Consider the following 15,445-nt stretch of genomic DNA (forward strand, 5'->3'; position numbering starts at 1 on the left):
AACTTGAGCCACTCTCCAATCCTCTGGCACCTCACCTGTAGACAGCGACATTTTAAATATTTCTGCCAGGGCCCCTGCAATCTCAACACTAGTCTCCTTCAAGGTCCGAGGGAACACCCTGTTAGGTCCCGGGGATTTATCCACTTTAATTTTCCTCAAGACAGCAAGACCCTCCTCCTTTTCAATATGTACAGTTTCCATGATCTCACTACTTGTTTCCCTTAATTCCATAGACTTCATGCCAATTTCCTTAGTAAATACAGACGCAAAAAACCTATTTAAGATCTCCTCCATTTCCTTTGGTTCCACACATAGCCCACCACTCTGATCTTCAAGAGGACCAATTTTATCCCCTACAATCCTTTTGCTCTTAATATACCTGTAAAAGCTCTTTGGATTATCCTTCACTTTGACTGCCAAGGCAACCTCATGTCTTCTTTTAGCCCTCCTGATTTCTTTCTTAAGTATTTTCTTGCACTTCTTATACTCCTCAAGCACCTGATTTACTCCCTGTTTCCTATACATGTCATACAACTCCCTCTTCTTCTTTATCAGAGTTGCAATATCCTCTGAGAACCAAGGTTCCTTATTCCTATTCACTTTGCCTTTAATCCTGACAGGAACATACAAACTCTGCACTCTCAAAATTTCTCCTTTGAAGGCTTCCCACCTACCGATCACAACTTTGCCAGAGAACAACCTGTCCCAATCCATGCTTTTTAGATCCTTTCTCATTTCTTCAAATTTGGCCTTCTTCCAATTCAGAATCTCAACCCTAGGACCAGATCTATCCTTGTCCATGATCAAGTTGAAACTAATGGTGTTATGATCACTGGAACCAAAGTGTTCCCCTACACAGACTTCTGTCACTTGTCCTAACTCGTTTCCTAACAGAAGATCCAATATTGCATCCCCTCTAGCTGGTCCCTCTATATATTGATTTAGAAAACTTTCCTGAACACATTTTACAAACTCTAAACCATCTAGACCGCTAACAGTATGGGAGTCCCAAACAATATATGGAAAATTAAAATCCCCTACCACCACAACTTTATGTTTCTTGCAGTTGTCTGCTATCTCTCTGCAGATTTGCTCTTCCAATTCTCGTTGACTATTGGGTGGTCTGTAATACAATCCCACTAATGTGGCCATACTTTTCCTGTTTCTCAGCACCACCCATAAGGACTCAGTAGACAAGCCTTCTACCTGAGCACTGCTGTAATATTTTCCCTAACAAGCAATGCTACTCCCCCACCTTTCATTCCTCTGCCTGAATCACATCTGAAACATCGGAACTCTGGAATATTAAGCTTCCTGTCCATATACCTATCCAATTTTTCTTTAAATGATAATGTCGAACCTGCCTCTACCACTTCTAGTGGAAGTTCGTTCAACACTTACTTCAAGTTCCCCTGTCCTCCCCTGATAATTGACATCAATATATTCATGCGAGGAAAATATTCGTTGTGTGTTTAATATTAACTTTGTTAGAAAAACCCTTTTAGAAACGAAAATGAGTGTATTAGCCACTTATCACCTATATTCCGGTTGTGATTAACACTCCCCCCCCCCCCCAACAGAATCACCAAAAACGACTTGTAGAAAAAAAACAGCACGTACACGCATGCGCACACAGGTGCCCGCGCAAGGCTTCATGGTCATCATAGTCTTTCTCGGGGTAAACACCATGTATTTGACTGCTCCTCTTGTCCATTGGCACCCCTACCCCCCCCCCCCACCTCCGGTCCGCAAGAATATTGTCAATAATAAACCAGTCAGCAGAGCAAAAAAGGTTGGGGACCCCTGGTGTAGAGGAAGCAGAAGGGCTACAGAAGGACTTAGACAGATTAGAAGAATGGACAAAGAAGTGGCAAATGGAATACAGTGTCAGGAAGCGCATTGTCATGCACTTTGGTGGAAGAAATAAAAGTGTAGACTATTTTCTAAATGGAGAGGAAATTCAGAAATCTGAGGTGTAAAGGGACGTGGGTGTCCTTGTGCAGGATTCCCTAAAGGTTAACTTGCAGGTTGAGTCAATGTTGAGGAACGCAAATTCATTGTTAGCATTCATTCCAAGAAGGCTAGAATATAAGACCAAGGATGTAAATACGGCGGTTTTATATGACAGCAGTGAGGCATCACTTGGTGCACTGTGAGCAGTTTTGGGTCTCCTATCTAAGAAAGGATGTGCTGACATTGGAGAGGATTCAGAGTAGGTTCAAGACAATAATTCCAGAAATGAAAGGGTTATTATATGAGGAGCATTTGATGGTTCTAGGCCTGTACTTGCTGGAATTGAGGGAGGAATCTCATTCAATGTAACAAATATTGAAAGGCCTAGACAGAGTGGATCTGAAGAGAATGTTTCCAATCGTGAATGAGTCTTGGACCAGAGAACACAGCCTCAAAATAGAGGGATGTCCATTTAGAACTAAGATGAGGAGGAATTTCTTGAGCCAGACTGGAATTTGTTGCCACAGGCAGCAGTGGAAGTCGGGTCATTAGGTGTATTTAAGGAGGAGGTTGATAGGTTTTGATTAGTCAGGGAGTTAAAGTTTACGGAGAAAAGGCAGAAGTATGGGGTTGAGAGGGAAATGGATCATTCATGATGAAATGGCAGAGCAGACTCAATGGGCTGAATGGTCTAAATTTCCTCCTGTGTCCTATGGAACTGAGGGGAAGCAAAACTCAGTTACTGACAGATTTGGCTCACAGACAGATTAAGGGAATCTGCAGAATTCTGTTCCTTGATTATGTTACATGCTCAAGGAGATTTTTTTTTTTAGTGAGAATGATGTAATGATCTTTTGGAGGTCACCTGATGTGATTTTCCCACCGATGTGAGGTCACGTGATGACATGTGCCCTGTGACTATATAAGGGTTGACTCAGGTGACGCAGTAGGTTTTTTGAGTTTGTAGATTTCCAGGTAGAACGTGCTGTACCTCCGTTTCTGTTGCATTTGTTTTTGTGACGCAGCTTCATTTTTAAAACGGTTGTGCGTTCTGTTGAAAGATTCCATATTATTTGGACTGGAAATTTGTGGCTGGATGTGCCAATTTACTCAATTCCAACAGTTGAAGGGAGAGTGAATAATTTATCGAAGGATCGAGAGAAGTCAGCATCGTTTCCCAATTTAATAAAGAATCAACCTTATTGAGTCTTCTTTGGAGGAGTACTTGCATCAAGATAACTCTTGCCAGAAAGAGCAAGGAGTTCATGCAAAAAGGTGCTCTCTCTCTCTCTAAAGGAATTTAAGGTCAGTTGATTTAAACTGTTTATTTTCGGCATCGTGAATCCTGTGGACAGAACCAGCAATAAAGGTGCGTCTGTGAAGAAATCCTTCTCCAGAGAAGTCTCTCCCAATTGAATGTGTAAAACTGTTGGACTTTCGAAGTTATCGCTTTAAGAACTATATCTGACTGTATCGCTTTAAGACCTGTTTTCGCATTTAACGCTTTAAGAACCAGAGCCGAGTGGCGAGTTGGTGAACGGCTGCATATCTGTTAACTTCCAGTTAAACTTTTCATTCCCTTTTTTCCCTTATCATTTATACATGTTTAATAAATGTTTGGTTGTTTTTATATAACCTGTTTCAATTGATATTCATTGTTGCCGTTTATGTAACATAATCTGTGGGGGCTCATCCGGGATATGTTCCAATTTTGAGTTTACGTGCTGGTAACTGCCATTTTGATTTGGAAAAGGGAAATACCCGACTTTTTTTTGGTTTGATTGGTGTGTGAGTTGTATTCGGCAACAATGGATATTGACGGGTTTTTGAAGACGCCTGACTCGGGATTTTTACAGAATGTGAGAAAACCTGCGGTATTGGAGATTGCTAGGAAGTTGGATATTAAAGGAATTACGAGAAATTCCACCAAGGCTTTCATACAAAGGAAAATTGCTGAACATTATATTAATTTGGAATATTTTGATGAGAAGGTGTTAGAGAAGTTTCCAATGAGTAATCTGGAAATGCGGTTGCATCTTGAACAGTTAAAGTTTGAAAGATTTAAAGTGGAAATGAAAGTAAGAGAAGCTGAAAACCAGAGGATATTTGAGCCAGTGATGGAGAAAATAAGGTCTGGGAATCAGTCTTCTGGTTCGCCGAAACAATTTATTGCTCGTTGTGAGGTTATTTTGGCTCCTTCATTTAATGAAGCTGATGTGGACGCATATTTCCAACACTTCGAAACAGTTGCTCTGAGTTTAAAGTGGCCGAAGGACCAATGACCAGTGACGTTACAAGGTGTAATTAAAGGCAAGGCACAACAAGGTTATACAGCTTTAAATGCTGAGCAAGCACTGGATTATGATATTGTTAAACAGCAAATATTAAAGGCATATGAGATGGTTCCGGAAGCGTATAGAGAAAGATTTAGAAGTTTAAAGAAATCGGTGGAAAAAACTTATGTGGAATTTGCCTATGAAAAATCTGTGTGTGTTGAGGGATGGGTTTCCTCTAAAAATGTGAATGGAGAGTATAATAAGTTAAAAGAGCTGATTTTGCAGGAGGAATTTAAAAGAAGCATTCCTGTTGAAGTGAGAACATACTTAAATGAACGGGACACTGCTACATTGCAGGAGATTGCTAAATTGGCTGATGAGTATGTTTTAATTCACAAGAATAAATTTTCTCCAGGTAAATTTTTTAAAAGGAAAACTAGCACAGAGAGTCAAGGTAAATCAGACATTAAATCTGAAGTTAGTGAGAAAAGTAAGGATGAAGGGAGACATGTGAAGGAAAGACATTTTGGTATTATTTGTAATTATTGTAAGAAACCTGGACATGTAGTGGCTAATTGCTTCCGATTGAAACGGAAAGAGAAAGAAGTGGCCCCAGATGCTTGTGTGCAGCATATTGGAAAACCTGTAAAACCACAGGGTTTAGAAAATATTAATGAAGATGTGTCAGAGTCTGACCAAGTTAAGAAGGGATATGAAGCTTTTATAACAGAAAGATTTGTATCCTTGAAAGAAGGATCCAATGCAGTACCAATAAGGATACTTAGAGATACTGGAGCTTCGCAATCACCAATATTAGACAGTGTGCTAAGGTTTAGTGATGAGTCTGACACTGTTGAGGTAAATTATATAAGAGGAGTAGGGAGTGCCCTTATGCCAATACATTTACATAGAGTAAATTTAAGGTCAGGATTAGTTACAGGGGTTGTTAAAGTAGGACTACAATCCAATTTACCTGTGAATGATGTTTCCTTTTTGTTAGAGAATGATTTAGCAGGTGGACAAGTTTTTTCTGAAGTGCATTTGATAATCAATTCAAATTCTGAGGAACCACAGAGGGATTCTAACACTAATTCTTCCTGTGTTGTAACAAGAGCTATGGCTAAAAAAACTGATGTAAAGGATGAGGTTGTTACCCATGACAGTTCAAATCAAGTTTCGAATTTTGAGGATGTATCAGAAACTTTCTTACCTACCTTATTTGATCAGGATTCTGGTGGTAAGTCTGATCAGGAAGATTTGTCTTTATCTCAGAAGGAGATGATAGCAGAGCAGGGTAGGGATCCTGTGATAGTTAATTAAAAGAACAAGTTCTTCCAGATAGTGAAATTGAAAAAGTACCAGTTGGATATTATTTCGAGAAGGGGGTATTAATGAGAAAGTGGAGATCGCCTACCATTCCTGCTAGTGAGGAATGGGAAGTTAATCATCAGGTTGTTGTTCCTAAAATTTACCGAAATGAGATTTTGACTATGGCTCATAGTATTCCTTTGGGTGGTCATTTAGGGGTTAAGAAAACTATGAACAAAGTTTCTAAACATTTTTATTGGCCTAGTTTAAGACAAGATATGGCGACATTTTGTAGAACGTGTCATACATGTCAAATTGTTGGTAAACCAAATCAGGTTACCCCAGTGGCCCCACTGCAACCAATTCCAGTATTTGGTGAGCCGTTCTCAAAAATCATTGTAGACTGTGTAGGTCCTTTGTCAAAAACTAAAACTGGACATCAATATTTATTAACTATTATGTGCACAGCGTCTAGGTTTCCAGAGGCAGTACCTCTTAGGAATATAACAGCTAAAACTGTGACAAAGGCTCTTACAAAATTCTTCACTTATTTTGGGTTGCCTAAGGAAATACAATCAGATCAAGGTAGTAATTTTATGTCTGGGTTGTTTCAACAGATAGTTTATAAACTGGGAGCAAAGCAGATTATTTCCTCAGCCTATCATCCAGAATCACAAGGAGCCTTGGAGAGATTTCATTCTACGCTAAAAACTATGATTAGGACATATTGTGTGGAAAATGAAAAGGACTGGGATGAAGGTATACATTTACTACTTTTTGCAGTAAGAGAGGCAGTACAGGAATCATTAGGTTTTAGTCCTTTTGAACTTGTGTTTGGACATAGAGTTCGAGGACCTTTGGCTTTGTTGAAGGAACAGTGGATTAATAAAGGAGTATACACTAGTTTGCTAGATTATGTTTTGAAATTTAAAGACAGATTGTACAAAGCGTAGTTTGGCCAAGGAAAATTTAAAGTTAGCTCAAGAGAAGATGAAGACGTGGTATGATAAGGAAGCTAGGATGAGGTCATTTAAGCCTGGAGATAAGGTGTTGGTTCTCTTCCCAGTGCAAACAAACCCATTACAAGCCAAATTCCATGGTCCTTATGAGATTAAATCTAAGGTAAATGAGGTGGATTATGTGGTAAAAACCCCAGATTGGAGGAAGACAACACAGCTGTGTCATATAAATATGATAAAACCGTATTATGAGACAGAAGTTGCTACTATGACTGTTGTGATCAATAATTTGTCTGATCTTGATGAAAACTTACTGGAGGATTCATCCGAAACTCATTTTAAACCCAACATTATTTCAGCCAGGTTACCAAATTCAAAACTTCTGGAAAATATTGATGAAAAATTAGCTCATTTACAGCCAGAGCAGACAGAGCAGATGAAACAGTTAATTCTTAAGTATAGAGATTTATTTCCAGATGTCCCTAGAAGAACCACTGTAGCTACACAAGATGTAGATGTTGGAGATGCAAAACCCATAAAACAACATCCGTATCAAGTGAACAGGGAAAATATGCACTTGCTGAACAAGAAATTAAGTATATGTTAGAGAATGATATTATTTGACATTCTAATTCGAATTGGAGTTCACCGTATGTTATGGTGCCTAAACCAGACAATAGTATTAGGTTTTGTACTGATTACAGGAAGGTGAATGCTGTGACAAAGACCAATGCATATCCAATCCCTAGAGTAGATGATTGTGTGGATAAAATTGGACAGGACAAAATCCTTACAATAATTGATTTGTTAAAAGGTTATTGGTGTGTTCCACTAATGGATAGAGGTAGAGAGATTTCAGCATTTGTAACCCCATCAGGGTTATATGAATATAATGTTCTTCCATTTGGGATGAAGAATGATGCACCAAGTACTTTTCAGAGGACAGATGCCTATATTGATGATTTGGTTACAGGGAATAGTACGTGGAAAGCACATGTAACGGCGGTGGAGAAATTATTTGAGAGACTTTCAAAAGCTAACTTAACTATTAACTTAGCTAAAAGTGAATTTGGTCATGCCACTGTAACAGTTAAGGAAAAGGATGAAGGAAATTAGACTCCAATTTAATACCACAGTTTAATGTTACAGGAGTACAATATTTTGATCACTCATATTAAGGGTAAAGAAAATGTGATCGCTGATTGTTTGTCTAGATGTTAAATGTACAATGAAAATTTGGTTTTTTGGAGTGATAGTTTAACATTTGTAACACTCCTACTGTACATTAGTTTGTAAAGGGCTGAAAGATAAGATTGTATATATTGTGTATTTTGTAAATTTTATACCTTTGTATTTTTTTTTGTATAAATTGTTAAAATTTTGTTCTTCAAGAGACCAAACTTTTTTTTTTGCAGGGAGGTGTTACATGCTCAAGGAGACCTTTTTTTTTAGTGAGAATGATGTAATAGTCTTTGGAGGTCACCTGATGTGATTTTCCCGCCAATGTGAGGTCACGTGATGACATGTGCCCCGTGACTATATAAGGGTTGACTCAGGTGACGCAGTAGGGTTTTTGAGTTTGTAGGTTTCCAGGTAGAACGTGCTGTACCTCCGTTTCTGTTGTGTTTGTTTTTGTGATGCAGTTTCATTTTTAAAACGGTTGTGCATTCTGTTGAAAGATTCCATATTATTTGGACTGGAAATTTGTGGCTGGATGTGGCAATTTACTCAATTCCAACAGTTGAAGGGAGAGTGAAGAATTTATCGAAGGATCAAGAGAAGTCAGCATCGTTTGGAAGTTTAATAAAGAATCAACCTTATTGAGTCTTCGTTGGAGGAGTACCTGCATCGAGATAACTCTTGCCAGAAAGAGCAAGGAGTTCATGCAAAAAGGTGCTCGCTCTCTCTCTCTAAAGGAATTTAAGGTCAGTTGATTTAAACTGTTTATTTTCGGCATCGTGAATCCTGTGGACAGAACCAGCAGTAAAGGTGCGTCTGTGAAGAAATCCTTCTCCAGAGAAGTCTCTCCCAACTGAATGTGTAAAACTGTTGGACTTTTGAAGTTATCACTTTAAGAACTATATCTGACTATATCGCTTTAAGAACTGTTTTCGCATTTAACGCTTTAAGAACCAGAGCCAAGTGGCGAGTTGGTGAACGGCTGCATATCTGTTAACTTCCGGTTAAAGTTTTCATTTCATTTTTTCCCTTATCGTTTATACGTGTTTAATAAATGGTTGTTTTTACATAACCTGTCTCGATTGATATTCATTGTTGCCGTTTATGTAACAATTATCACACTTAAAGAGTACATGAATAAACTTTTCAAAGTTTGAAACCAACGATACCACAGACCTAAAACTGAAAAGTGTAATTAACCTGAATTATTTTTTCACTAGGCTTTGTTATGATGAGCCAAATGTTCATTTTTAATGCAGTAAAAGTCTACTATTTGTTATGATGATATATAACCTGCTCACGTTTAATTTTAAGCACATGTTACACAGTTTCATGGGATCATGGGACAAAAACTATTTATTCATCTCAGGGCTCCTGCACCAACATGCTAAATAAGTAATCTTTATGTAATTAGTTGACATGACATTTAAAACCCACCATAAATACATTATCAGTTCTGCTCAATTACACTAACAACTTTGTGTATTGATTTACAATGAATTTAAGCTAAACATGCAATGAAGTAATGCCAATAAATTGGCTTGAGATACACATACTCAGTTTCATTTTAACATCGAAGTAAAAAGATGAAAATGCTTTTCCCCAATTCATCCCTCCTTAACCTCAGGCATCTTTAACATGTTTTAATCTTTCTCTGTTCTGAAGTGTCTGCAACTTGAACTGTTAAACTTGTCTGACCCAATGAATGCCTAAAGCATTTTCAATTTTTTGCACTAACTCCATTCTTCTTACCAGTCCCCGTTTGGACTCTAAACAATATATTAAAAGCAGTAGCTAAGGTTATTCCCCTAGTCAAAATTCTCATCTCTTAATCATCTCACCACTATTATCATGTCCATCTAAAATTACCTGATTTACTTCTGACCCTAGTCGGTTCAGTTGGTATCCTATTTTGTACTTTCCATAAACCTCACCTCATTCAAAACTCTCATTATATCCAAACATGTATCTCGTCATTATCAGCTGACCAACAATAGATTCCACTCTAGCAATATGCCAGTTGTAACATTTTTAACATTACTTGCCAATTTCTTCATACCCTTAGTAGCCCCATTCCCCATCTCTTTCATCTCTCCGGGAGCTTTTGGAAAACATTAAATTGGATAAGTCACCGGGACCAGACGTGATATACCCAGGTTACTCTGGGACGTGAGGGAGGAGATTGCTGATCCTCTGGCAATGATCTTTGCATCCTCAATAGGAACGGGAGAGGTTCTGAAGGATTGAAGGGTTGCAGATGTTGTTCCATTATTCAAGAAAGGGAGTAGAGTTAGCCCAGGAAATTATAGACCAGTGAGTCTTACTTCAGTGGTTGGTAAGTTGATGGAGAAGATCCTGAGAGGCAGGATTTATGAACATTTGAAGAGGCATAATACAATTAGGAATAGTCAGCATGGCTTTGTCAAAGGCAGGTCGTGCCTTACAAGCCTGATTGAATTTTTTGAGGATATGACTAAACACATTGATGAAGGTAGAGCAGTAGATGTAATGTATCTGGATTTCAGCAAGGCATTTGCTAAGGTACCCCATGCAAGGCTTATTGAGAAAGTAAGGAGGCATGGGATCCAAGGGGACATTGCTTTGTGGATCCAGAATTGGCTTGCCCACAGAAGACAAAGACTGGTTGTAGATGGGTCATATTCTGCATGGAGATCGGTGACCAGTGGTGTGCCTCAGGGATCTGTTCTGGGATCCCTTCTCTTCGTGATTTTTATAAATGACCCGGATGAGGAAGTGGAGGGATGGGTTAGTAAGCTTGCTGATGACACAAAGGTTGGGGGGTGCTGTGGATAGTGTGGAGGGCTGTCAGAGGTTACAACGGGACATTGATAGGATGCAAAACTGGGCTTGAGAAGTGACAGATGGAGTTCAACCCAGATAAGTGTGAGGTGGTTCATTTTGGTAGGTCAAATATGATGGCAGAATATAGTATTAATGGTAAGACTCCTGGAAGTGCGGAGGATCAGAGGGAGCTTGGGGTCCGAGTACATAGGACACTCAAGGCTGCTGCGCAGGTTGACTCTGTGGTTAAGAAGGCATACGGTACATTGGCCTTCATCAATCGTGGAATTGAGTTTAAGAGCCGAGAGGTAATGTTACAGCTATATAGGACCCCGGTCAGACACCACTTGGAGTACTGTGCTCAGTTCCGGTCACCTCACTACTGGAAGGATGTGGAACCTATAGAAAGGTTGCAGAGGAGATTTACAAGGATGTCGCCTGGATTGGAAAACATGCCTTATGAGAACAGGTTGAGTGAATTTGACCTTTTCTCCTTGGAGCAATGGAGGATGAAAGGTGACCTGATAGAGGTGTATAAGATGATGAGAGGCATTGATAATGTGGATAGTCAGAGGCTTTTTCCCAGGGCTGAAATGGCTTACATGAAAGGGCACAGTTTTAAGGTGCTTGGAAGTAGGTGCAGAGGAGATGTCAGGGGTACGTTTTTTTTATGCAGAGGGTGGTGAGTGCATGGAATGGGCTGCCAGCAACGGTGGTGGAGGCAAATATGATAAGGTCTTTTAAGAGACTCCTGGATAGGTACACGGAGCTTAGAAAAATAGAGGGCTATAGGTAACCCTAGGTAATTTCAAAAGTAAGTATATGTTTGGCACAGCATCATGGGCTGAAAAGCCTGTATTGTGCTGTAGGTTTTCTATGCTTCTATATTCATCTCTCCGAGATCACTTTGCACCACTCACTTTTTTTTCTGCTTTATGTAGGTCCTAATTTCTGAAATGCAGAAATTTTCATCGCACCACCTATTTCTATTGTTTCAAAACACTTAGAAGTAACATTTAATCTATGCATGTTTTTGTCACATGTTAATATACCTTGGTAGTTTTGTCATACTTCTAGTCCGCTTTGCTCTGGATCCCAATAAACAATTGCCTTACTACAAGGATGAATAAAAGAACTGAACTCCAGAACATCAAGTGAGAATAATTGCCCTTGAAAGGAAAGCAATAATTGTCCAAACACTGATGGAAATGTGTGAAACCGAAGTCCATGAGAAGACAGAAAATCCCTCCACTGACTGCAGTTATATCAAAAATAAAGCAAGTTATGGTGGAGGTTCATCAGCTCTACTCAAAAATGTTGTTGCAGGTGTTTCCATGGGTATGCATCTGTGGTCTAATCATCTTCAGCTACTTCTTCTACAACCTGCCTTCCAAGTAATAATTGCACAATATTTAGTTCCATTCAAAACTCTATGTCCATGTCTTAACCTGACAAGATGTGGATGATATTTTGGAATGGAGTGATACGTAACACTGTCCAACTGCAACAAGATAAAATCTAACCACTTTCTCTTAATATTCAATGCATCACCATGTCCTCACAATCAACTGTACCTGATGTTGATGGAAGTGGTAGGGTAGTCACCATTGACCAATGGATACAACTGGATCAGCAACATAAATTCTATAGTAAAAAAAGCAGGCTAAAGAGTGGGAATCCTGTAGAAAGTGTTTCACCTTCTGATCTTCCAATGCTTCATTGCATATGCAAAACTAACACTATAATAAACTACTCTCCTTTTGTTGGGATGTGTTCAATCCTAACAACACTCTAAAGGTCAGTCAACATCATCCAGATCAAGGCATCTTCTTTCTTTGAGACCTAAAACTCCATTTCAAAGTTTCAACAGAGCACTGCAGCTGCATCATGTACTATGTTGAAAGCTCATTGTAGTTACTAAGTTAGGCTTCTTCATGATCTGCAGTAACTACCACACTCAGGTACAAAAGCAGTTCCAATATGAGATCACAATGATTTGCTGGGTCTCTTCCAGGTCACAAAACATTCTTAATTGTAAGCATATCACTGTTTCTTAATTGTCATTGGAACTTAAAGCCACCATGAAAGATTAACATCTCTGCTAAGACTGAAGCAAATCAAAACGGTGACACACGACTAACTTTGAAATGTAATGAGTGTGAAGTAATAACGTTTGACCTTTCCAACATACCAAAATAGCAATAATTTTGTTCTATGATTACTGGTATGAAAGGCAGTAACATGTTTTATTAAGTGAGAGTCACTATAGATATATAAACCTTTGTATTTGCTTGTGTTAAGATTATTTTGTACTTTGAAGATGCAATAAAAGCTTATGTTACAAAGTGCTGTACCTTGTTGCAGGAAGAGTGCTGACCCTTGTAAAGAATACTGATGGCTCGACATCCACATGAAGTCCCAAAGAAACATTCCTGTAGTATCCTTCGCTATGACCTGGTCCACCAGAATATTTGAAGTTCAAAATGGCTTCTAGTGTCTGTAAAACAAAATTGGTTTGGAATAACTACTTTTTGCCAAAATACATACATTTCAAGTTTCCAACACCATGATGATATTTTTTTTCTCAACAACCCAAAAGAAACTAACACGTTACTAAACCAGGCCTTTTGCAAACCTGGAAAATAGGAAATGTCACTCCACTCTTCAAGAAGGAAGACAGTCAGCAGAAAGGAAACTATAGCGCAGTTAGTCTGACCTCAGTGGTTGAGAAGATGTTGGAGTAAATTATTAAGGATGAGGTCTTCGGGTACTTGGAGGTACATGATGAAATAGGCTATAGTCAGCACAGTTTCTTCAAGGGAAAATCTTCCCCGACAAATGCGCTGGAATTTTTTGAAGTAGTAACAAGCAGGATGTACAAAGGAGAATCAGTTGATGTTATGTACTTGGATTTTCAGAAGGTTTTTGACAAGGTGCCACACATGATGCTGTTTAACAAGCTACGAGCCCAATGTATTACAGGAATGATACTGGCATGGACAGAATATTGGCTGACTGGCAGCAGACAAAGGAGGCCTTGGCTAATAAAGGAGCTCTTTTCTGTTCAGCTTCCAGTGACTGGTGGTGTTCTGCAGGAGTCTGTGTTGGGATTGATTCTTTTTACGTCATATGATCGTCAATGATTTGGACGATGAAATTGATGGCTTTGTTGCAAAGTTTGCAGACGATATGAAGATAAGTGGAGGGGCTGGTAGTTTTGAGAAAATAGGCTACAAAAGGACAGACAAATTAGGAGAATGGGCAAAATAGCATTGTTGGGAAATGTATGGTCATACACTTTGGTAGAAGAAATGAAAGGGTTGACTATTTTCCAAATGAAGAGAAAATTTAAAAATCTGAGGTGCAAAGGGACTGGAGTCCTTGTGCAAAATTCCCTGAAGGTTAGTTTGCAGGTTAAGTCTGTCATGAGGAGGGTAAATGCAATGTTAGCATTCATTTCAAAGAGGACTGGAACATAAAAGCAAGGATGTAATGTTGTGACTTTATAAAACACTGGTGAGGCCTCACTTGTAGTATTGTGAGCAGGTTTAGATTAGATTTAGATTATGAGGACATATAGTTCTCTTTTATTGTCATTTAGTAATACATGCATTAAGAAATGATACAATGTTCCTCCAGAATGATATCACAGAAACACAAGACAAACCAAGACTAAAAAAACTGACAAAAACCGCATAATTACAACATATAGTTACAACAGTGCAAAGCAATACTGTAATTTGATAAAGAACAGACCATAGGCACAGTAAAAAAAAAGTCTCAAAGTCTCTCGAAAGTCCCATCATCTCATGCAGACGGTAGAAGGAAGAGAAACTCTCTTCCTGCCATGAACCTCCAGCACCGCAAACTTGCCGATGCAGCACCCTGGAAGCACCTGACCACAGCCAACTCTTGAGTCCGTCCAAAAACTTCGAGCCTCCGACCAGCCCTCCGACACCGAGCACTATCTCTGCCGAGCGCTTCGATCCCGGCCCCAGCAACAGGCAATAGGCAAAGCCGAGGATTTGGGGCCTTCCCCTCTGGAGATTCTCAATCGCACAGTAGTAACGGCAGCGAAGCAGGCATTTCAGAAGTTTCTCCAGATGTTCCTACATGCTTCTCACTTCTGTCTCCATCAAATCAGGATTGTGCACGGCCCCCACTTAACAAATACGATATCATTTCAGAGCGGCCGCGCACACTGTGTCGCGCCATCTTCTCCTCCCTTTTAGTCCCCTTTTCTTAGAAAGGATGTGCTGAAACTGGAGGGTTCAAAGGAGGTTCATGAAAATTATTTCAGGATTAAATAGCTTGTCATATAAGAGCATCTGGTGGCTCTGGGCATGTATTTACTAGAAATCAGAAGAATGAGGGTGACCTCTTTGAAAAGTATCAAACAGTCCTTGATAGATAGGTTGTGGAGAGGACGTTCCCTATGGTGGGACAGTCTAAGACCAGAGGGGACAGCCTCAGAATAAAAGGGTATCCTTTTAGAACAGGGATAAGAAAGAATTTCTTTGGCCAAAGAGTAGTGAATCTGTGGAATTCTTTGCCACTGGCTGCTGTGGAGGCTAGGTTTTTATGTATAGTTAAGGCAGAATTTGATAGATTCTTGATTTATCATGGCATGATGGGATACAGGGAGAAGGCAGGAGTTTGGGGCTGAGAGGAAAACTGAATCAGCCAAGTTGAAATGATGGAGCAGACTTGATGGTCCGAGTGGCCTAATTCTGCTCCTATATTTTATTGTCTTATGGAGGAAATTCATAGTCCACTGAGGGCTAGTTCTGTGGCATTCAAGGCCAGTAAGCCAGAACTATATGAAAAGTCCAGATACAACCTACTGAAGTCTATTTTAAGAGTGAGAAAACAATTCCCATTTAAGTTAAAGATGAAAATCAGATGTACACCAACATTTATAGGCCATTACTTCTAACAAGGCAAAATCTAACATCATGAATGGCTGTG

General features: G+C 39.3%; 1 protein-coding gene across 10 annotated transcripts in view; it reads right to left on the reverse strand.

Annotated features, from left to right (window-relative positions):
* The window catches only part of trappc9 (trafficking protein particle complex subunit 9), a 711,836-nt gene that overhangs the window by 379,683 nt on the left and 316,708 nt on the right, over nucleotides 1-15,445 (reverse strand). For all 10 annotated transcript variants that reach the window (XM_072255618.1, XM_072255596.1, XM_072255577.1 and 7 more), the window contains one exon: nucleotides 12,832-12,974. In XM_072255618.1, the coding sequence (XP_072111719.1) occupies nucleotides 12,832-12,974 (143 nt within the window). The remainder of the gene's footprint in view (nucleotides 1-12,831; nucleotides 12,975-15,445) is intronic.

Source organism: Mobula birostris, chromosome 1, assembly GCF_030028105.1.
Source record: "Mobula birostris isolate sMobBir1 chromosome 1, sMobBir1.hap1, whole genome shotgun sequence".
In the NCBI taxonomy this organism is placed as follows: Eukaryota; Metazoa; Chordata; class Chondrichthyes; order Myliobatiformes; family Myliobatidae; genus Mobula; species Mobula birostris.